Source organism: Carettochelys insculpta, chromosome 6 (genome assembly GCF_033958435.1).
Source record: "Carettochelys insculpta isolate YL-2023 chromosome 6, ASM3395843v1, whole genome shotgun sequence".
Classification (NCBI taxonomy): domain Eukaryota; kingdom Metazoa; phylum Chordata; order Testudines; family Carettochelyidae; genus Carettochelys; species Carettochelys insculpta.
The window spans coordinates 39,501,548-39,524,518 of record NC_134142.1 but is presented as its reverse complement, the minus strand read 5'-3'; the positions used below and the strand labels follow the sequence as shown (position 1 = coordinate 39,524,518).

At 42.2% G+C, this 22,971-nt stretch overlaps 1 protein-coding gene across 7 annotated transcripts in view; it reads right to left on the bottom strand.

Moving 5' to 3' along the window:
* The window catches only part of LOC142014309 (uncharacterized), a 215,985-nt gene that overhangs the window by 148,557 nt on the left and 44,457 nt on the right, over positions 1 to 22,971 (bottom strand). For 4 of the 7 annotated variants that reach the window (XM_074996700.1, XM_074996694.1, XM_074996699.1 and 1 more), the window contains exons 2-3: positions 11,472 to 11,557; positions 9,504 to 9,627 (exon numbers count right to left, since the gene is read on the bottom strand). In XM_074996700.1, the coding sequence (XP_074852801.1) occupies positions 9,504 to 9,627; positions 11,472 to 11,557 (210 nt within the window). Of the gene's footprint in view, positions 1 to 9,503; positions 9,628 to 11,471; positions 11,558 to 22,727; positions 22,835 to 22,971 lie in introns of those variants that run through there. The other 3 variants (XM_074996698.1, XM_074996697.1, XM_074996696.1) reach the window with 3 other exon arrangements.

Genomic DNA, 22,971 nt, shown 5'->3' with positions numbered 1-22,971 from the left:
CCACAGCTGCCTCAACCCTGTAGCATTTTGGATATGCTGACTGGTCATTGACATAATCTTCCCACATTGCATTTTCCTCATTCCCCTCCCGATCCCTGAAAATATGCCAATCCCTGGAAATACTACAGGGACTATCAAAGTTAACAGAAAGAGGATAGAAAAGTGTAGGAAAAAAGACTTTTGACTTTATTGAAACTGATACAGGAACCCCGAAAAGCACGAAGAAAGAGAAGATAGGAATGTTGTTCAGAAAAGAGAGTTGCTGATGGGGAAAATCTTTGGCTTTCCAGTGTACTATAAGGCTTCTGTGCAGCGACTGTGTTCTCAACTGGCTATCAACTGCTGTCCCACCTCCCATCATTGCATGTGATCCCTGAAAATAATGCAGGGGCCCAGACTGCATTTTAAAGTTAGAAAAAAGAGGATAGAAAAGTGTAGGAAAAAAGAATTTTTGGCTTTCCCGTTCACTACACAGATAACGCCCACATGGTTGATGTCAGTGAAATAATATACTCTGAACTTATAATACAAACAGGAATCTCAACTAGCTTCCCCCCACATGTTTCTGAGGGGCTGAAAGCATGAAGCCAGATAGCAGATATTAGCAAAAACATTTTATAACTGAAATGTAAAGCCAGAAGGTGTCTGCTATGGACAGCAAGCTCCCAAAAACATTTTTGGCAGGCTGTGGGTGAGTGCTGTGGTCAGCGACTTCTGAGGTAGCTGAAATATTCCCTCCGGGTATCTCGCCCACTGCGGGAGACTTCCCCCTGGTGGCAGCAAGCCCCACTATGGGCTTGGGGGGCCAGTTGAGGTGGTCCTCCCCAAATACCTTAGCTGCTGGGGGAGAATTCCCCCCGGTGGCAGCAAGCCCACAAATATCTTAGCCACTGGGGGAGACTTCCCACTGTAGCAGCAAGCCCTCGAATACATTAGCTAGGAGAAACTTCCTCACAGTGGCAGCAAGCCCCCAAATATCTTAGCTGCCAGAGGAGACTTCCCCATGGTAGCAGCAAAACCCCCAGTGCCTTAGCTATCAGGGATACTTCCCCACTGCAGCAGCAAGCTCCCTGCAGGGAGTCCTATTTGTAACGGGTAGATGCACTCACAGCACTAATAGCAAAGACATTTCTCAGGCTCTCAGACAAACATGAGCCCACAGCCAAAGGTTTGCTGCTCCCACTTGGAAATTCACAGTCTTCCTATTATCAGAGAGCAGTGCCCAGAACGGAGCACTGAGGGGCATTGGAGGTTACACGAGACATCTCTGGAGGCTAATAAATTCGATTTTAAGATGTGGCGCTTCCACGCTGGCCTTTAATTGAACTTCTGAATCCGAGCTTAACACTATACCAGTCAGGTAACTGCAAGTTTGTAATCTCGAGATCGGTGCTCCCGAAATCGAGCTAATAGCATTTGCAGTGAAGACAGCCATGTGGCAATATTGAGCTAACTGCCTTAAATTCGAATTTCTCTCGTAGTGCAGACGCAGCCTTAGATTCAGCGTTGCTGTGTCCAATGCTTCTACTTCCTGCCACCTGGTGGAATCCACAGCCTGAGTTAGGCACACCTGGATGATGCATGGGGAGAGTTAGGCTCCCTAGAATGGGATTCACAGAAGCCAGCAAGCTGAGCAAGAAACCACATAAGCTAGCAAAGAGCTCAGTCAGAACTAGCACATGTCCATCCGCCAAAGATGGGAGTTGCACCTCCCAGCTGCTATGCTGATATACTTCTCTCTCCTGTCTAAATGATGCTGCTTGGTATAAAATACTTAACTGTTGATTGAAGCCGGGCCTGCTTGGCCTCCCAGCCGTGTGCCCTAACTACCGAACTAGAGGCATTCACACCCTCTTCTTGCTGCCCCACTGCCTATTTAACTACTTTGTGCAATGTGTAACAGCTTCAACAGAGATTGAAAGAGCCCTTCATTTAGGGGCTGGGGCAGGGCCTGGGGTGACCCCCTGCACCAGTACCCCAGGCATGAGGTCCAGGGCAAACCACCCATGCCCCAGGCCCTGCCCCTCCTCTGCTCCACCCAAGCCCTACCCCCTTTACCTCCTCTCTCAGCAACAGGGGTAGAAGCTTACCTGGAGCTGGGGGGTTGCGCATGGCAGCAATAGCAGCAGCAGGGAGTCACCTCCCCTGCCCCACTTACCGTGCAGGTGGGGGGAGTGGCAGCAGCACACTGCTGTCCTCCTTCTGGCCTGCTGTGGAGAAGTTAGATGCTGCAGGCAAGGAGGCCAGCAAAGCTGGTTGCTGTTCCTGGGGCCCATGTAGTGAGGGGTCTAGGGCAGAAAGGGGAACCCCCCCTACTGAAGCTGCAGCTGCCAATGTGTATAACCTGTGCTCTCCAGGTAATCCTAAACCTGGCCCCTGCCCCAGCCAGCCCTCCAGTCTCCCATCCACTGGGGCAGCTGCTGCTGGGCCCCCAAAAGCATGGGGCCTGGGGCGGCCAACCCACCTGGTCCTATGGACAGGATAGTCTATGTAGGGGTTTTCAAAGCCCAAAGCTGGATCTACATTTAGCAACTCACTCCTGTCATTATGAAGGGACAAATAAAAACCCTGGACCTTCCTATATCTGGCCTGGTCAAAGCTATAGTGTCTTTTGTGTATTTGTCCCATTGCTCCTCTAATCCTCATGGGTTGTTAGCTACACATGACAGGATTTTTAATAGAAACAGGCAGTGTGGTCTAAGGTTTACAGCAAAGGGCTGGGAAACAGGAAGGTAATGAGGAGTAGGGGATTGGATGACGGCCTGGATAAATATGTGTGGGTGTGTTTGAGTGTTTTTAAATTAATACCAAGAAAGCTCACATGGCTCAGAAGATTGGTAGTGGGTGAAATAGAACCTTTTCCACTGCCATGTTTTTTCAGTTTTGGGAGTAGTCGTATAAAACTTCAGTCTGGCGGGGCCTGACTACAATCTGAGACTAAACTAAATTCTCAAGAAAGTAATGAAAGTCCCACTGCTTAAGCTTGGACTGGAGAAAGCCCCAGAGAACACAATGTAGGGAGCAATCCTGCATCGTCGTACAGGGAGATGAGTTAGACGAGTTGATAGGGCTGGGCTTTCCATCTGTGGTCATAGGTATATAAGAATTGCCTTGAACAAGAATTGATCAGTCTTCTATTTAGTGTGGTTAGCCTCCCTCACCAATACAAACCAACGCTTCAGCAGATGGTGAAAAGTGTCGACAATGAGCCTGTACAATTAGCCAAACCTATCCTATGTCAGATACTACTTTTTCCAGAGCTGACCCTACTGTTTAAGCCCCAAGGCCTGATAGCTCATGTAATTGTTATCCTGTCTTGTGTGATTACGGGAGCTATTCTTCTTCATAGAAGGGCCTAATGCAACAGTTCTCAACTTTTTCGAGACAGGGACCCATTTAGACACTTCAAGAAGACCTTGTGACCCAAGGCAATTCAAACCGGGGGCCGGCAGAGTATGTTCTTCCCTGGGAAAAACTCACCCCTTCGCTCCCCTGGCTTAAACCACTCCTAGCCCAAAAACACCCCCACCCCCGCAGCTTAAACTCCCTCAGCCCCCCAACCCCCCCTGCCCACAGGCTTAAATCCATCTCAGCTAGGATGGCCAGATTTTTGGAAAACGTATGCAGGACAGGCAGCCCCACATCTGGGATCCCCAGCCAAGCCTGCCTGTCCTGCATAAGATTTCCAAAAACCGGGGCAGTGGGTAGGGACCCTGGCAGGCCTGCAGCTGGGAGCTGGCTGGGGTGGGGAGCCCTGACTAGCTCTCAGTCCCCTCCGCCTTCCACCTCCATGTCCACAGGCTTAAATGTGTCTTAGCCACCCTGGCCTTGCCACCTACCTCCAAGCTGCCGCTGCTGACCCCTGCTGCTGCTTCGTTGGGCTGCTTCCTCCTCTTTCCCCCTCTCCACAGCCCTCCTACTCCCTTCCCCCACCTGCAGCAGGGCTATGCCCTGCCCTGCAGGCTTTGATGGGACTCAGTTTAATTGGTTTCAGGGCAAGATCTGTCCTGCCAGCTGTTAAACCAATTAAATTGAGTTCCATTTCAGCACCACAGGGCAGGTACTGGTAGCCAAAGAGGAGTCAAGTGGCTGCAAATGGCTCCTTAGAAGCCCAGCCCATGACCCTTAGAAAATCTGACTGTGACTCACGTTTGGGTCCCAACCCATAGGTTGGGAATCCCTGGTCTAATGTACATTAACCACCATTTAAGAAGGCTTGGAGGCTGCCTAAGTGGTTAACTACAGGCAATGAATTAAAGAAAAAAAGAGAGAGAGACCAAAAATCCAATATAGGACTCAGACAAACATAAGTTAAAGGGAATGAGACATCCAATTATTTGCGGTAGAGAAAGGGCTTGTGTAGTAGATGCATTGACCTCACTGCTGAAACTGTCTCTCCACTTTCATTCTCGCTTAAGTTTAGTTCCCCCTAAATACAAAATTACAAAACCCTGGTGAAGCCACTTTCAATAAGGTGACAACTGAATCAGTGACTTCATTCTGATCTGGGTAGATGACCTGTTTTTGCTTCTATCCTGAACAAAGCTCAGCAGTGTCAAAAATCTCAGTCCCCTTTAAAAACATTCACAGGGATTTCTCAAAAAAAAAATTAAATCAGCACTAAACGTCTTATCATTCACATAATAAAGCATTTCATGGATGTGAGCCAGTGTGTCTGATCAATCTTTTGTCAATACTCATATATCCCATGCTGTTTGTTGAGGTTGGGCCATTGGGTTACGTGGCTCGACATAGTTATAACCTTGGGAGCTAGGATATTAGGAAGTTGTTGTGTCCCCCTCGTGAAACTTTCCTTTCAACTGAGTAATAATCATTTGAACTCTCTCCAGTGCTTTCTACCTGAGGGTCTCCTCTCGACCTGTTTTACAAACAATGACTTTACACTCCTGCTGTGTATTAGTAAATATAATTATTCCTACTCAGTGGATGAAGGAAATGAGACACAAAGAGGTTTGTTGCCTACCTTTGTGAAAGTGACCTCTAGTTTTGGGCACCTCATGTGCTGTAAAGACATGGGCCTGGTCCTCAAAGCTACTGACCGGCCATAGCTGCAACTGACTTAATTAGGAGTTCTAAAGGTGCAGCACATAAAGAAAAAGTAGGGCCAAAGGGTGAAATCCTGGCCTCACAGAAGTCAAATGAAGATTTGGTAAAAATTCCAGTGGATTTTTACCCAGTGTCTCTAGTACTGGGCAGCCAGAAATGTAGGCATTCAAAATTTGCAGGCTACTTGAGACTCTACTACTCTCTACCCTGTTCTAGGATATGCTTTCTCATCTCGACTCCACCCCATTGTGCTGTGTCCTGCAAATCTGTTCATGCTGCAATGGGTTCTAGACAGCACCTAATTTACTTTTCTGTTGAGTGCACTCTCGGAGTCCCTTCTTTTCTTGATCTTGTATTTGCCTTTGATGTTTCCTACAGCAAAAACAACCAAGTTCATGCTAAAGCATAATGAGGAACGACAAGATACAGGGAGTATTTTATCTCACCAGTTTCAGGGAGTTCTCAAAATAATCTTCTGTGGGTTGTTAGAGCTAATACCTTAAACCTTGCAGCAAATGCAGTTGAATCTTTAACTGATCTAAGTAGTCAGGACCTTCATTTATGTCTTGTGTAAAAATGGCAACTTCTGCAGCACACTGTGGCTAGGCCTATACTGGACCTGAAAGTCAATTTCAGATACGCAGTTTTAGCTATGGCAATTGTGCAGCTAGAATAAATGTAACAGAAATTGACTCAGGTACCTGTCTTCACTTAGGCAGGTCGACAGGAGCGTTTCTCCCATTGGCCTCCTTACTCCTCAGTATAACAAGGAGTACAGGGGTCGACTGCTAACCCCATGCAGATTGATTCTGCATGTCTTTACCAATAGACAAACTGTGGGAACAAGTGTAGCGAACTGGCAGGATATATACCTTTCTTTGTTCTCTTCCTGAAGCTGCATTTGACCTAAGAGATGTTTGGATAATGATGTATGAATAAGAGTATCCCTACAGAATGAGCAGTTTTGCAGAAATATGGTCACATCCTCCATTTCCTTGCTCCATTAAAAGAGTAAATTGTGTATCATGTTATAAACCCACCGGGAAAAATAAAACAGAAGAAAACAGTGCTGTTATATAAGGAAAATGGAAAAAAATCCCCACAGTAGACAGTCTATTAGCATTTATCTTCTTTAGTAATCATTAATTGTAACAATCTAAAAAGAGATTTCTACTTGTACCTGTATTTCAAACAATGTCAGAAAAAATGTTCCTATCAGCAATTTCTGTCAGGAATGACATGAGGAAAACTAATTTAAGGAAAGAAGTCCAGGTTTTTCGGAAAGTGCCCTGTTTCTTAAAATCATAATAAGAGATGGTAAGTAGGAGAACAAGGTGACTTGCATACTACAACAATGACATATCCTCCACCTAAATGATAACTGAAAAACTATTTTATATTCCATAAATGTCTGGATGCTTTTAAGTTGTCAATTACAGTTAACTAAAGTGACTAATGCAAAACAAATGAACTATATTTTAAAAAAGTGATGATTATACACAATTTTAATTGCTCTGTGAAGCAGTATTAGAGCACTGATTCAAATTTATTATAAATATTTTGAATGTTTTTCTACATTTTCAAATATATTGATTTAAATTACAATACAGAATACTAAGTGTATAGTGCGTACTCTACATTACAATAGTGCTATACAAATGCTGGTTCACATTTTCAGGTGATATTGTAAATAGGAAAGTGGGATCCTTTATTTCAGGTAAATACAAACAAACTTGTTTTGGTGATTGGCTGAACAAGAAGTAGGCCTGAGTAGACTTGTAGGCTTCATTGCTGTCACACTCAATCGCCAAACATCAACTGTTGCAGCAGTGCATTGTGGGAACCTATCCCACCGTTCCCTCATCCCCATAGCATTCTGAGTATATTTGCTGGTGGATCATTGGGGAAAAAAAGGCCTGGCAAGTGGTTGTGGGTATGTGATGTCATCTTCCCACATTGCATTTCCCTCATTCCCTCCCATGGAAAGGAAATGGTCATTTTTCCAGAAGGAATGAAGGAAAAGTGGGGCATCAACAACAATCATCAGATTAACTGAAATCTCTTGCTTCTACAACTGAATTGCTTTCAAAAAGCAGGTATCTGAATCTTCTTAACCGGCCCTCCATCTGCTGTCCCCACTCCCTTGATTACAGAAACATGATCCCTGAAAATAACACAGGAACAATGCAAATCTTGAAGAAAGAGCAGGATAGTAAAGGTTTGGAAAAAAGAGATTTTGTGAGGCAGGTTTTTTGGCTTCCCAGTTTTGGCTTCCCACCCATAGAGGTGCCTAACGTGAGGGATGGCACTCACCAAATTTACACATGCATGAAAGATTCTGTGCCCTGGGATCACTCAGAAGTCTGTGTCTTATCAACTGGCTTTCCAGCCACTTTTCCCTCTGTTAAGGGGATCAAAGTTTAAGGAAAGAGAGGGCTAGGATAAGAAATAACTGAAATATCATAAGATTTTACAAAAAGCAGCATGTGTCTGCAATTGGCTTAAAATGCAGCAAGGTGTCTCTGCCTTGCCATTTGATGTGAAGGATGTACCTTGGACAGCTGTTTATGAACATCGTAGCTTGTGATTTGAAAACTTTTTACTATACCATGTCTCATAAGAACATAAGAACATAAGAACAGCCATACTGGGTCAGACCAAAGGTCCATCTAGCCCCGTATCCTGTCTGCTGACAGCAGCCAATGCCAGGTGCCCCAGAAGAGGTGAACCGAAGACAACGATCAAGCGATTTGTGTCCTGCCATCCATTTCCTGCCTTCAACAAAAGGCTAGGCACCATACCTTATCCCTTGCTAATAGCAATCTATGGACCAACCTCCAAATAGTCTCGCATCCATACAAGAGCACCCCCTTTAGATTAGTGTTGAACAGCCAAGTTTCATCTTCACAGATATTATTTTTGAACTCCATATGGGATGGAGAGTCTTGAATGCAGCTGCTGCTTTCCCTATCCTGGTATTGGTATCCTTATCTGTTCCTCCATCTATGCCCATAATACTCCCTAAATAGGTGAACTGTTCCACATCTTCCAGGTCAACCCTTCCCTAAAATCGAGCCAATTGTATTTACAGTGAAGACAGTGATGTAATATTGAGCTAACTGCCTTATATTTGACTTTATCATGTAGGTATAGACATAAGCTAAGTCTAGAACATAAGGGCATATGAAAATTTATGAAGATCTAAATGGTTTGGGTATTGGCTACTTTAAATGGTGTCTATGTCTGCTGGAGATACTACTGAGAAACTGATGTTGACACTCCCTAGTGTGACTGTGAACAGGCAGAGAGGTGTCCTCAGTTCTAGAACTCACCCCTTGGTTGAACACAGATTCTGAAATTCAGAATTTTCAGGGCATCTTGTAAGGCCTGCCTATGTCCCCATATTGCCCCTAACTGGTTGTTTTTCTGAAGTGTGACTCCATTCAGAAGGAGGGTTTTAACTGGGTAGCCTAGACAGTCTATTTATTTTCAGATACATTTTAGTATCTGGACTTTGATCCAATTGTATGTTTGTGCCTAATTAATGAGTTGTCAGGCACTTAAAGTGTACGTGTGGAACATGGTAGCAAGGAGAACAGATAAGAGAAAAGCTTTTTGGTCTCTTGAGATCTAAAACCAATATTGGAATTCAAATGTGTGTGAAATGTGACCTTGAATAAAGGCTGGGAGAGGTATTTTGGACACACACTGGATTAAAGCTGAGATTCAGGAAAACGATATGGAAGAACAGAGTTTCAGTAAGACACAAGCGAAACAGGAGATGGTTGTACTGAGAGGTTACCACAATGCGCAGATTTTTAGCTCTATAGACTGAATTTCTCCTCTAGAAAAGAAACAATATGGCAATAGCAACCAGGACTGGTCCTAGACCAAATAGCACCCAGGTGAGGAGTATCTTTTGTGCCCCTCCCTCCATTTTTAAACTTGTGAATACCTTATCTGTTACGTGATGAGTGGCACATTTCACATCCAGAACTTTATAAGAGGTCAATGAAAAAGGAATCCATATACAGAATACCTGAAACATTTCACTACAGATTGAACCTCTCTTCCTGCACTCTTGGGACCTGATTGGTGCCAGGATGAGAGAATTTGCCAGACAATGGGAGATCAATATTTTCTAGCACACTACCAATACTCCCCTGCTTACTGGGCTCCGATTTAGGGGTAAATTACAGCTAAATAACAGCACAGAACACTGAGAGCCAAGATTTTACAGGACCCCAGGAAAGTTGGCCACACCGATGATGAGTGATTGTTCAGCTAACTAAAATCTTGCCTGATTATGGAGTTGGCCAGATGAGAGAGTTCTAAATTAGTAAGATTCAACCTGCACAAATGTCTATTTTCTCTTTTGTCACTAACTGTGAAAACAATATCCACAGCCTGGCGTTCCCCAAGTTTGGGTTGCTTACCGGTAAATCCAGCCCAGCTGGTGACACAATCCTCTCGTAGCCTCAGTCTTATTTTGGCAGGCAAACTTCCAGGGCTAAGAAAACATGTTATTCTCCGTAACCCATGTGTTCCTTGGTCTTCCTGCTGAGAGCACCAATAAAGGTATTAGTTAGGGCAGTTTTATGATGCAGACATCTAATCCATGTTCCCTCTAAGCTGAATGCTTGGAAGCCACATAGGAGAGATTCAGGTGTCACCCAGCTGATTAGCAAAGCACCCACAGCCACCCAATGGCCAATTTGTATTTCAACTGGTGCACATGGGCACATGCCTTCATGCACGACAAAATTTATTCCTCCCATAGATGTTAAAAATAGAGGGAACACTGCATCTGATCACTGAGCGTCCTCAGAAGTGCATTGTCAGATGCCTTATTTTCCCTCAAACTTAAGGCACTACTCCTCATTAACAAGTATTCACTTGTAGTTTCACGCCTCAAACTTCAGTGATTCTTGCTGAAACCATCACTTTTTCAAAAAGTATAGAGTGGTTAGATTTTAATTTTTTAAATAAGAAAAGGTAGTTTTTCCATTTTCCACCAAAATCTGAAACAGCTGAATACATTTTTTTTTAGATTTTTTCACCGTTTTAAGTGAAAAAACCCAATTTTGGAAGGAGTCCAAGCCTAAATGTTTTCAGGGATAAAAAAAGGAAAATTTAGCATAAGGTTGTAACTGTTCAAAAAGCAGATGATGAATAGAAGAATGTGCTAAATGTAAAGTTCTGCTGTATCCCCTGCAATTAGGTTAACCACATTTAAAATGTGTTGTAGCACATAAATCCTTAAGCAACATTAATGACATGATGGACTCATTGGTAAATTTATATGGTGCCCTGAAGGAGCCACTGATGCTTGCATTCTAGGGTGACTCACGAACATCTCTGATTCACGCTGCCAGATTCATAAGAGGAAGCTGAATAATATGATCTTGCATGGCCCATGACTGCAATGCCTGTAGAGTTATCCTCAGGGCACCCTATACATTTTAACATCAATAAAATATGAAATACAAAGCTAATGAATAAAACAGCATTTCTTGTACTGAACAGTTTTTCTTTCATTCCTTTGCAATTGCTACAGTAACATACTTATAATGGGCCTTCATAAATGTGCTTTGCAGCCTTATGTGCTTACTACATTCAACACACACACACACACACACATTGTACTACAACAGGCTTGCACAAAGTATATGAATAACTTCTTGTTAGCAGCAAAATTGCCAGAGCGGCTTAACTTCACTTCAGAGTTCTCTCACCCATCTTCCTCACAAGCTACCACTTACAAGCTATATGAAGCAAGTCCCCACCCTTTCTCCCGTGATAGCATGCATACATTTTTAAATTGCGTTGTTAATTTCCTGTCAATTGAAAAATGAGACCATAGCCAACCCAAAGACTCTAAGTCTTGAAGCCTATTTTCTCCCCTCTGTTGACAAGACGATCAGATTTAGGATATATTTAATTAAAATTCTATCAGTGATTAAATAGATCATGAGTAGCACTGGATGGTAGTAGGGACAATTAAAAAATAGTTACTTGGCTTCCTACTTATCTGTCAAGTGGGCTGATTTATCTGCTGCCCGTAAGTGAACATCAGAAGCAATTTAATGGCACTTTAATAGAAGGAGGCTTGATAAAATACCAGCAGATGGTATTCTGGGTAATGATCCAGACCATAATGATTTCAGTAATGACTTGTCTTATCTATTTACCTGGACTCAAACAAAAAGCTGGAGAAAAAAAAAAAAGCTCTTATAGTTCATCTGGATTAGATTGTTCTGGCATTATAAATTTTTAAATCACTGAAGCAGCCTGCTCACCTTTGTAGGGGCAGAGAATGTGAAATTGATTTAAACAATTGAAACACAAAACATAAAGGGAAAAGCATCTTCCTCTACAGACTGGCAGAGAGAGTTGAAACTTACATTGCGCTCTTCCCTGGTTTCTGCTGGCGGATGTGCCCTTGCCCTCAGACCACTTCTCAGGTATCGCAAGACTTTGTGATCTCCTTCTAGAAACAAAAGGGAAGAGGCAAAGAGTTTACAATCTCCAAGGGCCATCCTCTATCAACTTCCCATTAACGTGGGCCATAATGTGGCCCTTTTGGTGTATGCTTTCCTTTCATTTTTTGCCTCAGTAACTCTCATCTTGGAAAATATATCCAGTCATCTGACATGAGTACCAAGGGAAGCTCTCTGATCCTTTTACAGCAAAACAATTACTGGAAGCTTTAGCTACATAATATGTTATTGTATGTAATTTTAAAATCCGATAATCCAATGGAAGTTATCAGCTGTTTAACAGTCTACTTGACGTGAGCTCAAGATCTCAGTTGAATTTATCATGGATAGGTGTCCACATCCTGCACACAACTATCATAACTGACACACTGCAGTAGTCCCACACCAAGAACTGAACAAGGGCAATAAACCTCCCCTCCATCCCTAGCTGAAAGGGTTCCTTTCAGATCAGGATTAATGGTTTCATTGCTGAGACAGTGGGGCTGAGGAGGGCAGAAGGTTGTACTTCCCCTACCTGAGATAGCTTTTCCACATAGATAAAAAGAGAAATCCAGCCTCTAAGGCTGTCAGTTCAGTATCTTTCCCAACAACAAATTCACACAAAATAAAAAAAAAGGAGTTCATCCCAATGTGTTCAACAGGATATGCTTGCTGGAGACTGGGTGGTATTAGCATACATCAGCCTCAGCATGAGCTATGTATTAAATGAACGCATGAGAGCTCTATCATGTCTAGTATTTTGATTCTGTAGCTAGGCAGTCTCCAGTAGCATCAGATAATACAGTAGATCTGTATCATTATATGATGGCTCTTCCTTCAGAGACTCTAAAGAAGCATCAGAGATGCAATCTGCTGCTCTCTGCATCATATAATGACACTACTATATTGCCCAAGGCTACTGGAGGAGCCCTATGCCCTGAAAAAGAAGTTAGTGCTGTTAGTAAGCAGGCAAAACATCTGCATAATGTAGCTATATATTGTTGTTGTGCCCCTACAGCCAAGATAGTGTGCCAGTCTTTGTCAGCAACACAAAACAGCAGTCGTGTAGCACTTTAGAGACTAACAAAATGATTTATATCTGAAGAAGTGGATCTGTCCCACAAAAGCTCCTCACCTAATAAATCATTTTGTTAGTCTTTAAAGAGCTACGTGACTGCTGTTTTGTTAGCATACAGACTATCATGGGTATCTTTCTATCTATCAGCAAGGTTTCTCATATGGAGATACTTCTGCATCCCTAGTCACACCTAGATTCTTGAGCATTATCAATGACCAGATATATGCTTTTCCACATGCATTTAGAGAAATTAGTGTGGATTGTTTTTGGGTTGTGAATCCTACCCCCAACCTCCTGGTCTTCACAACCTGCAGCCTGTTGTATTGCAATGTATTCTACCCACCGATTCCCTTAACAATGAGGGAAACTTTAGCTGGTGCAAATCTGCTGTCATTGCATTGTATTATCAGCCATAGGAATCTTTTCTCAGGAAGCAAGTGTGTTTCATTTAAAAACATAGTCTTCTAATGTCTGGTCTGCATTGCCAGTGAAAGTCTGAATGAACCTCAGAAAGATTTGTTTTGTAGGACATCTGACCGGCTCTGACTCACTGTACATCTGCGTTTCAGGGCTGAATTTCTTCAAGGCAACACCCTCTACAGGAGGCCCCCTACTCATAACATCTGACTTACACTGGATGCTACTCATGGTGCTTTTCAGCTGATTCTGTTATGCCCCTGTGACACTTCTGTCACCCTCGCTAGGCTCAATTTGCATAAAGGTTGGTTGAAATCTCTTCCTGGTTGCGTTATAATGGGATAGAGCTGGAAGGGGTGACTTCTGATTGGTTTCAGGGTAGCTTGTCGCTAGGTATGGTTGATGCTTGTTTTTGATGGGCTCCTGACCCCAGGTTGAGCCTGTCAGAAAGGCTGAACAGAGATAGGCTAAGGCTTAGCATGTATGCCGTTTTCCCTAACTTTCTGAGCCTGTGTTGCCAGCATTCTCAGAAAAGCATATATGAAGCTATATGTTTATTTAATGCCATTTACAAAATCCAGCATACAGTCAATACATTGCTATTGCAAAATTAGTCATCTATAATTCATAGAGTACAAAAAAAGTGGCTTATTGTGTTGAAAATCATGTATCAAGCCTTGGTTCAGAAACCCATCCCATCTTTATACCATTGATTTCTCTGCAAAAAGCGGTTTCTATTTACAATGTTTTGATTTACAACCCAATTGTGAGGAACGAATTGTGTTGTAAGTCCGAGGACTCCTGGCATTCTCTGGTAAATTAGCTCAGTTTTGAAAAACAACTGCTCGAGCAGGGACAGATTAAATCTGGTGCCCTGGGATGAGACTAAAAATGCATCACCTCTTCCCCATGCAGCCTTCAACAAGTTAGAGATAAAGCTACACTATGGTGGGCTATATAGGACATTGAAGCTTAACTAAGTAGCCAAGCACACATCAAAACATATGTGAGATAGCACCCTGCACTTAAGTTATCACACAATTACCAGCAGGGCCCACAGCAAAATGAACAAGAGAATCACATAAAGGACACATAGAATGGTTTATGTGTATTACTTTTTCTCTCATTGTAGTCCCCTGACCACAGCCCAGGGTAAACACGCCACTGACTTGGAGACTAAGCTGGAATTATCATCTTTACTGTTTATGTGAAATGTGTGTGTGGCTGGGGTGGGGGGTGCTTGTTTTTCAAAGTAAATGACATGATAACCACCTTTAAGGAGTCAGGGGATTGAACAGGAGTCACAAACACTCTGGCTGTGTCTAGACTAGCCCCCGACTTCGAAGGGTAATTAGGGTGTTGGGAGATTAGTGAGGAACTGCTGTGATGCATATGCAGCACTTCATTAGGCTAAATCTCCCTGGCAGCAACTTTGAACTGTGAAGTGCCAGCATGCGTGTAGCCTCGAGTCAGCTGCAGGTACTTCGAAGTGCACACAGTACATCGAAGTCCCTTTACACCTCACAATTTTGAGCACTTCATCAGTAATCTCCCGACACCCTAATACCATGCCCCCTTTGAAGCTGGGGTCTAGTCTAAACACAGCCTAAGCGTTCCCAGACTGTCTTGCTGCACATTAGTTTCTTTATTACATATGTAAGCCAGTAGGTCATTAGTGCAACTAATGAATTAGCAACAGACAAGGAAAATGTAGTGAGTCAATTAATGCACTGAACCATGGATGAGCTACTGACTTTAGTTAAAATTGATCACTTGTCTGTGATCAGAGTCTTTAGCCAGCGATTAGGCCCTTTGTCTGATGTTTATACTTGGGGAAGATTTATTATGCCAGAAGAATTTTTCTAGTTAAAAAAAAAAGGGCTTGGGCATTGGTTAATCCACTAAGCTACTGCTCTGTAAATATTCCAGTTATTAAAGAGGCTTCACTCTTAATATGTGGTGTAGACCTTTCTTCTCTTATCTGCAGTGGTTAAAGTCCCTTCCAGCAAACAAAACTGTTGTTTAAAAGATTCTTGAATATATGTGCAAGAATGAGCTGTTTAAAAATAAATACAAGTATATGTTAATGGAGCTGTTCTCAAACTGTGGTTCCCATTTTAACAGAGCCCTCAGGACTGGCATTACACTTGATGGGTTCCAGGGCCAAAGCCCAGACCCCATTCACTGGGCTCCAAACTGGAGCCCAAGGGTTTCAGACCTGGGCAGCAGGACTAAGGCTTTGTCTTCAGCCTTGGGCAGCCAGGTTCAGTTTACAGCCCCCACCCCACCAAACACACACACCTGAAGCTGAAGCTCTTGGCTTTGTCCCTTGTCCCCCTCCCTCTGCTCCCTCCATTCAGCAGCACTCAGGCAGGGTCAGGCTTCAGTTCCTGCTCCTGGGGTCATGTACTAATTGTTGTTGTCAGAAAGGGGGTGCTGTGCTATGAAGTTAGAGAACCCCTGTGTTAGTGGATACATAGAAGGAGCCTATTTCACCCCTGACTTATATTGACTTTACACCAGTAACACTTCATCCACTTCAGCAGAGTTATACCAGACTTACACTGGTGTGAGAAGAATCAGACTTTTTAAGGTGATTCCGCTATTATTGTATTTGAGCAGCAATGAAGGGTCCTGTGGCACCTTATAGACTAACAGAAAAGTTTTGAGCATGAGCTTTCGTGAGCACAGACTAACTTCATCAGATGCTGGTCTTGGAAATCTGCAGGGCCAGGTATAAATAAGCCAGAGCAAGGCTGGGGATAACAAGGTTAGCTCAGTCAGGAAGGGTGAGGCTTACTTCCAGCAGTTGATCTGGAGGTGTGAACACCAAGGGAGGCGAAGCTGCTTTTGTATTTAGCCAGCCATTCACAGTCTTTGTTTAAGCCAGAGCTGAGGGCGTCGAATTTGCAGATGAATTGTAGCTCAGAAATTTCTCTTTGAAGTCTGGTCCTGAAATTTCTTTGCTGTAGGATAGCTACTTTTAAGTCTGCTACTGTGTGGCCTGGGAGATTGAAGTGCTCTCCTACGGGTTTTTGTATATTGCCATTTCTGATACCTGATTTGTGTGCGTTTATTCTTTTACGTAGAGACTGTCCAGTTTGTCCGATGTATATAGCAGAGGGGCATTGCTGGCACATGATGGCATACATTATATTGGTAGACGTGCAGCTGAATGAACCCACAATGGTGTGGCTGATCTGATTAGGTCCTGTAATGGTGTTGCTAGTATAGATATGCGGGCAGAGCTGGCAATGAGGTTTGTTGCATGGATGGGCCCCTGAGTTAGAGTGACTGTGGTGCGGTGTATAGTTGCTGGTTAGGATTTGCTTCAGGTTGGCAGGTTGTCTGTGGGCAAGGACTGGTCTGCTTCCCAAGGCCTGTGAAAGTGGGTGACCATTGTCCAGGATGGGTTGTAAATCCCTGACGATGCGCTGTAGAGGTTTTAGCTGAGGACTGTAGATGATGACTAGTGGTGTTCTGTTGGTTTCTCTCTTGGGTTTGTCCTGTAGTAAGAGGCTTTGTGGCACACGTCTGGCTCTGTTGATCTGTTTTTTCACTTCCTCAGGTGGGTATTGCAGTTTCAAGAACGCTTGGTAGAGATCCTGTAGGTGTTTGTCTCTGTCGGAGGGGTTGGAGCAAATGCGGTTATATCTTAGTGCTTGGCTGTAGACAATGGATTGTGTGGTGTGTCTGGGATGGAAGCTGGAGGCATGAAGGTAAGTGTAGCGGTCAGTGGGTTTACGGTACAGGGTGGTATTGACGTGGCCATCGTGTATTAGCACCGTGGTGTCCAGGAAGTGGATCTCCTATGTGGACTGTTCCAAGCTGAGATTGATGTTGGGGTGAAAGTTGTTGAAGTCCCGGTGGAATTCCTCCAGAGTCTCCTTCCCATGGGTCCAGATGATGAAGATGTCATCAATGTAGCATAAGTAGAGATGGGGTGTTAGTGGACGAGAGCTAAGGAAGTGCTGCTCCAGGTCAGCCATGAAAATATTGGCATATTGAGGGGCCATGCAGGTACTCATAGCTGTGCCGCTGATTTGAAGGTATATATCGTCGCCAAATCTGAAATAGTTGTGTGTGAGGATAAAGTTACAGAGCTCAGCCATCAGATGTGCTGTAGCATCATCAGGGATCCTGTTCTGGACAGCATTTATTCCATCTTTGTGTGGGATGTTGGTATAGAGAGCCTCTACATCCATGGTGGCTAGGATAATGTTTTCTTGTAGGTCATCAATGTATTGCAGTTTTCTCAGGAAGTCAGTGGTGTCTTGGAGATAGCTGGGAGTACTGGTGGCATAGGGTCTGAGGAGAGAGTCCACATAACCAGACAGTCCTTCAGTGAGAGTGCCAATGCCCGAGATGATGGGGCGTCCAGGATTTCCAGGTTTGTGGATCATGGGTAGTAGGTAGAATAGCCCCGGATGGGGCTCTAGAGGTGTGTTGGTATAAATCTGTTCTTGTGCTTGTGTTTTTGTGTTTTGTGTTATTGTGTTTGCTATTGTGTTTTGTGTTATTGTGTTTGTTACTCTTACGTCCCAAGATCAGAGGAAAGACCTTAAACCAAAGCACCGAGACTTGATAATGAGGTCAGTAAGCTATGGGCTTTTGCCATCATGGTCATGCTGACAGACGAATAAGCATTAAAAGTCCCCTCCTAATGTCTATAGTCTCATTTTAAAAACCTGGAGTGGATTTCCTAGTTTTTTCTTTGGTTGTTTCTAAATCCCGGTAAGGACAGTACAGTGGATGTCCTCAGGCCAGTGCAGTCAGGTATGACTTACATTGCTACTACTTTTCTTTTCAATAACTTGTTTACTTGTTTGGGCCTTTTTCATTGTAGCTGTACTTTCATATTTGGTTTTGGGTACAAGTGGCTAAGATTTTAAAAACCTTCTGTAACATGCTAATGTTTAGTTAAAAAAAAAACCCTAAAAATCAAATCTATTCCTAAATAATTTGGTCCTGATCCTACAAGGTGCTGAGCACTCTCTTCTCAAGCCATTCCATTCATGGGATAGCTCCTCAATCAAGTGCTGAATTTTGCTCATATATTTTGATGTGCAGTCCATTTTTGTTCTTAATGGCCACCGTTGGGCAGCTGCATGTATGAGGTTGGATGTGTATTATATCACATGCACAAATGCAAGATACATGAACATTGTTGTATGCTTGCCCCAAGCTCATGTTTTCAGAAATGTTGCCTGTATTATGCATATTAAAAATCAACCTAGATATTTTCAAATTTGTCAGTCTTATCTTTCTCAGAAAGCGCTCTATTTAGAAATTAAACAAAGAAAAATGTGGATCCTGACATTTACATTTTGACATTTATGTTTTGCCCGTCAAGGCTAAGATCTAACCATTACAGTATAGACTGATCTATCAAAACAAAAACCAAAACCCAGTCACTCATACTTTCACTGACTTGCAGCACTACATATTTTAAAATAAAAAGATCAAAGTAGACAGAATATTTTTGCCTATAGATTTTATTAAAATACAAGAAAAAAACAAGTCTAAAAAAGCACATATTCCACAGAGCTCCACCATTACAACAGATTTTTGCTGGTTCTCTTGTGAAGTATATTTCTGACAACTAAACAATGATGTACACAGACAACAACTCTACCCACAGTACTCCAATGAATAGACATCAAGCAGACCCTCTAAAAACAGAGAGAGCACAATGCAGAAAAAAAATGCCAGCGTGACAACATCCGAACGTCAACTGAGTGAGTTACTCTTTTGTTAGCGATCTTCATGAGCACGATAGCATCCCTGCCTTGCCCTCATCCCCCATCTTCACAGCCCTGAATTAGGACCTCTAGGTTGCTGCATATGAGTTATGGTGTAGAGTCATACAAAACTGGCCATTATTCCCTACCTGGCACCTCTTTTATTGCTTTGGTTATAGTACTGCATGTATGTGTTAAAAATCTTAATCCTACACCCAGTAACATACAAAGGTTTCAAACACATCACTGCTACATTTTTAAGAAGCTTTTGTCCACCTAAATGACCTTCAGAAGACTTATTGTGACTAGCTTTTCAAAGTCCTTAGCACAGCTGTCATTTTGTCACACATTTTTCCTTTTAAAAGTGCAGCGCCTGATTCTCCACTGCCATACTGGAATAAACAATAGTTATTCTGTTCCAGGAGATACCTTCTGTAAGGGTACAGACAAACACAAACCCACCTCACAATGCACCTGGCCAATTATGCACAAGTATGCCATGTTGGTAGCAAAATTCTTTATGGACTCTATATCCCTGAAGCCTGACAATCTTTTAATTTTTTTTAATCGTGTTATCATATCTGCAGATATTAATGTTACCCATATGTGTCTATTTGGATCATTAATGGTGATATTTCATTCATTTTTAGAGCTTTTCTAAAAGCTACATCCCTTTATACCATCAAAATTAAAGGAATTTTATTTAATGGTTCTATCAATCACAAATAAGAGAAAACATCCTTTTCTCTCAGATTACTTCTTTTCTATTTCATCCATATATTTTCTGGAGGGATCAAAAGAATGTACAAAGTGTATCCCTGTTATGATAACCATAGAGGCTGCCAGTATGTTTGCATTTTTGCCATATTCAGGAATTCATGTTGCCAAGAAAGAAAGTTTGGATACTTGAAGACTGTCTGTTTAGAGAAGCAAATTTTATAATCCCCTTGCTGTTCGGTGAACACCCATCTCTGAATAAGAAGACATCACACTTACGAGAGTGACAAAACAGTGGAAATTCAAAAAGAAATAAAAGCAATGCAAAATTACTGTGACTTTAGCTGTACAAAGGAATATTAGACTTACTAACTTAGATGCCTTCTTATGATCTTAAGGTATGCTTCAACAATTATATTAGACATTTTGGCATCTCACAGACAAACAGACAATGCTACAAGTGAAAGAAAGAAAGAAAGAAAGAAAGAAATCTAGTTTAAAGTTTACAATGCACATAGGATTATATACTGTAGAAGTTATAGGATGACAAAGTTTAGGATGTCTAAAGAAAATAACACTGAAAATATTACATTATCTACACCCACCGCACCTCTCCATCTGGAATACTGTTTTCAGATCTGGTTACCCTACCTGAAAAAAGCTACAGCAAGGCAAAAGAGAAGAGGTCCAGAAATGGGAGGAAATGTTAAAGAGATATGGATTTATATGAGGGATTGAATGATTAGAACTGATTAGTTTAAAAGGGAAAACTGGGTGTCCCTCTTCACTTTATAATACAAGACCAAGGGGACATTCAATTCAATTGAAAGGCAACAAGTTAAAGGATACAAGATAAAACAAGATAAAAGGAATTTTTGAAAAACAGAGCATATTTTGATAATCAGAGTCACAGCCACAAGACATAACTCAGCTCAAGGCCTTCACAGAATTTTGAAAAATGATCTGACATTTATATGAATAATGAGGATATCTGCAGTCACACTAGAAAGGAAAAAACTTATAATGGCACAAGCTAATTATTAGCTGGCTTTGTCACACTGGATGCCATACTCGATAAACTAGTGGTCTGGTCCAGTTGACAGTTCCTATGTTTCTGTTCATAGGTTTAAGATAACTCTACCACACAGTCATAAAAATGTGTAACAGAAAGTGGTAGGTCATAACCACTTTACTAACTGGTCTGAGAAGTCAGGCTAATGTACCGGAAGGCAGACATGGAATAGACAGATATTCAGCCTAAATTTTCCATTCTTCAATTTTTTCTCACTTCTTACTATATACCCTTGGCCCAATCAAAAGAAGACAACAGGGTAGGTCATCTTCCCTTTCTTCTCCCTCATCACAAATTTCTTAGACCAGTTTTGAAGTCCAGGAATATAGTAGTACCACTCTCTTCCCTCCACTCAGCTGAACTTGCTTTCTGAAGTCCATTCCCCATCAGAATCTCTCGGATGCTTTACCAGAGAGAGAGAGAGAGAAAGAGAGAGAGAGAGAGAGTGCATGTGCATGGAGGGGAGAAATGAAGCTTGATGCATAAAATCACTCTCATTACTGTCATGTCTGTGCTTAAAAGAGACGTTAAAAAAAAGTCCATGTACATTAGCTGAATTGACTCGCACCAAAACAGCAGGCAATATGCCAAGTATGATTAAAGGGACACTGTAATAAAGAAATCTCTCTTTTCTTTCTGTCCTTCTCTGCATTTGTATGAACTTCTTAGTGTAAGAGATTTAATATTCTACCTTAATTTTCTCCCACTTTATGCTTTTTGGTTATTTGATGTTTCTCTCTGCTTAGACTGTGACACTTGGCTGGTAGGGTTCACTCTTGTAATCAGCTTTATTTCCCATTTCTCATATTCTAGCACAACGAAGCATGTCCGTTTGTGTTAGGTTTTGCAAAATCATTTAATTGTTTATAAAACCAAAATGTATTTAAGGCCTAGACTAAGTTGACAGAGTCTTTTTAAATATACTTCAGAACTTCCCCCTCAGCCTTTCTTGAGAAACGCAGTCATTTGTTACAATTGTTCTAGATAATTCACTCAGTTCATCTTTAACCTCTTCAAAGAAATAAGGTGGTGACTCAAGACAACGTGATTTCTTTTTTTAATTTTTCCATAGGCTTTTGGGAAGAAGAATGAAACATGAACAAAATGCCACCCTCACCACTGGAATTGCAGTTGCTGAGGCTAAAGACTGTTTAACTGTCCAATGTACTAACATGGCTGTAAACTAATTGCAGGCAGCTAGGGCCTCAAAAATCAACAGAACCACTTTATTGGGGTAATAGACTGGACAGATTTCAGTTCTAATGAGGTAAAGTGGTGTGTAAGTCTTCCCACGCAAAAACAATATGACTTTTCTATGTCAAAAGAAATAAATTACTTTAGAAAACTAAAGATAAAATAACCCCCTAATTCTCTCTCTCTACTCTATCTTCTTAAGAGAGAAAAAAACCACTGGTAAAATACATCTTTTCAGTTCCACATATTGAAGGTTGGCATCAGCTGAACTCTTCTCTCTTGCCCTGGGCATGAACGATGTGTGTGTTTATCTGGGTTGTTGGTGACAAATGACCCACTTTCTGAAATTTCAAAGTGAAAAAAGATATAGTTTTATTACACAAACTCTGTTTCTTTTTCCCTCACTACTTTGCTCGTAGGATCTTACAGTCTCTTTCCTCTGTGTCCTTGCTTCCAGATCACCTCTCCCCCTCACACCCACACCCACACCCGCATACATGCACACAGTCAGCCTATGGAGTTCTATGGTGTGACATGCTGCCAATTTAATTGTTAACATAAAAAGGCCTAAGTATGTGTGTGTGTGTGTATGCATTACACACAAACATACACACCATGCAAAGAGGCTGCCTGCAGAGTGTACAAAGACCCACGTACAATGTTTTGTCTTGATCTATGCAGACAATTTGCACTGCATGAGAGATCTTGTAGTCTCCGGTGGGTCATACCACTGTATCAAAGCAGGAAGGCAGCCATAATCCATATCATTTTATGCAAATTAATTGCAGACCTCAGGCTGCTTGTAAGGTGCCTACACAGGCCTCAGTGGAAAAATGAGATGTCCCTGATCAAATACATAAGGTTGCCTCACTGCAGAATTGCCTTCCAGGAAGCAATGCTTTATTCTCATCCTAAAGCCAACATGTTGTTAAAAGTATGGCAGAGAAATTTCATCTCACCACCTTTCATGCGCAGCAGCAGCACTTTTCACAGTGGCTTTTTCTGTCCTGCAAAGAAGGCAGGAGTAGGACTGTTTCACACAATCCTCATTTGTGTGTGTGTTTTTTTTTCTTCCGGCTTGAATTCCTTTGACCTTATTACTGAACCTAGTCTCCCTGCAAAAGGCCCCAGAAGACCTATTGGAAAACAGTGTGTGTTTTTTCCCTTTCATATCACTCTAAAGGGACAAGGCTCTAGACACACGTT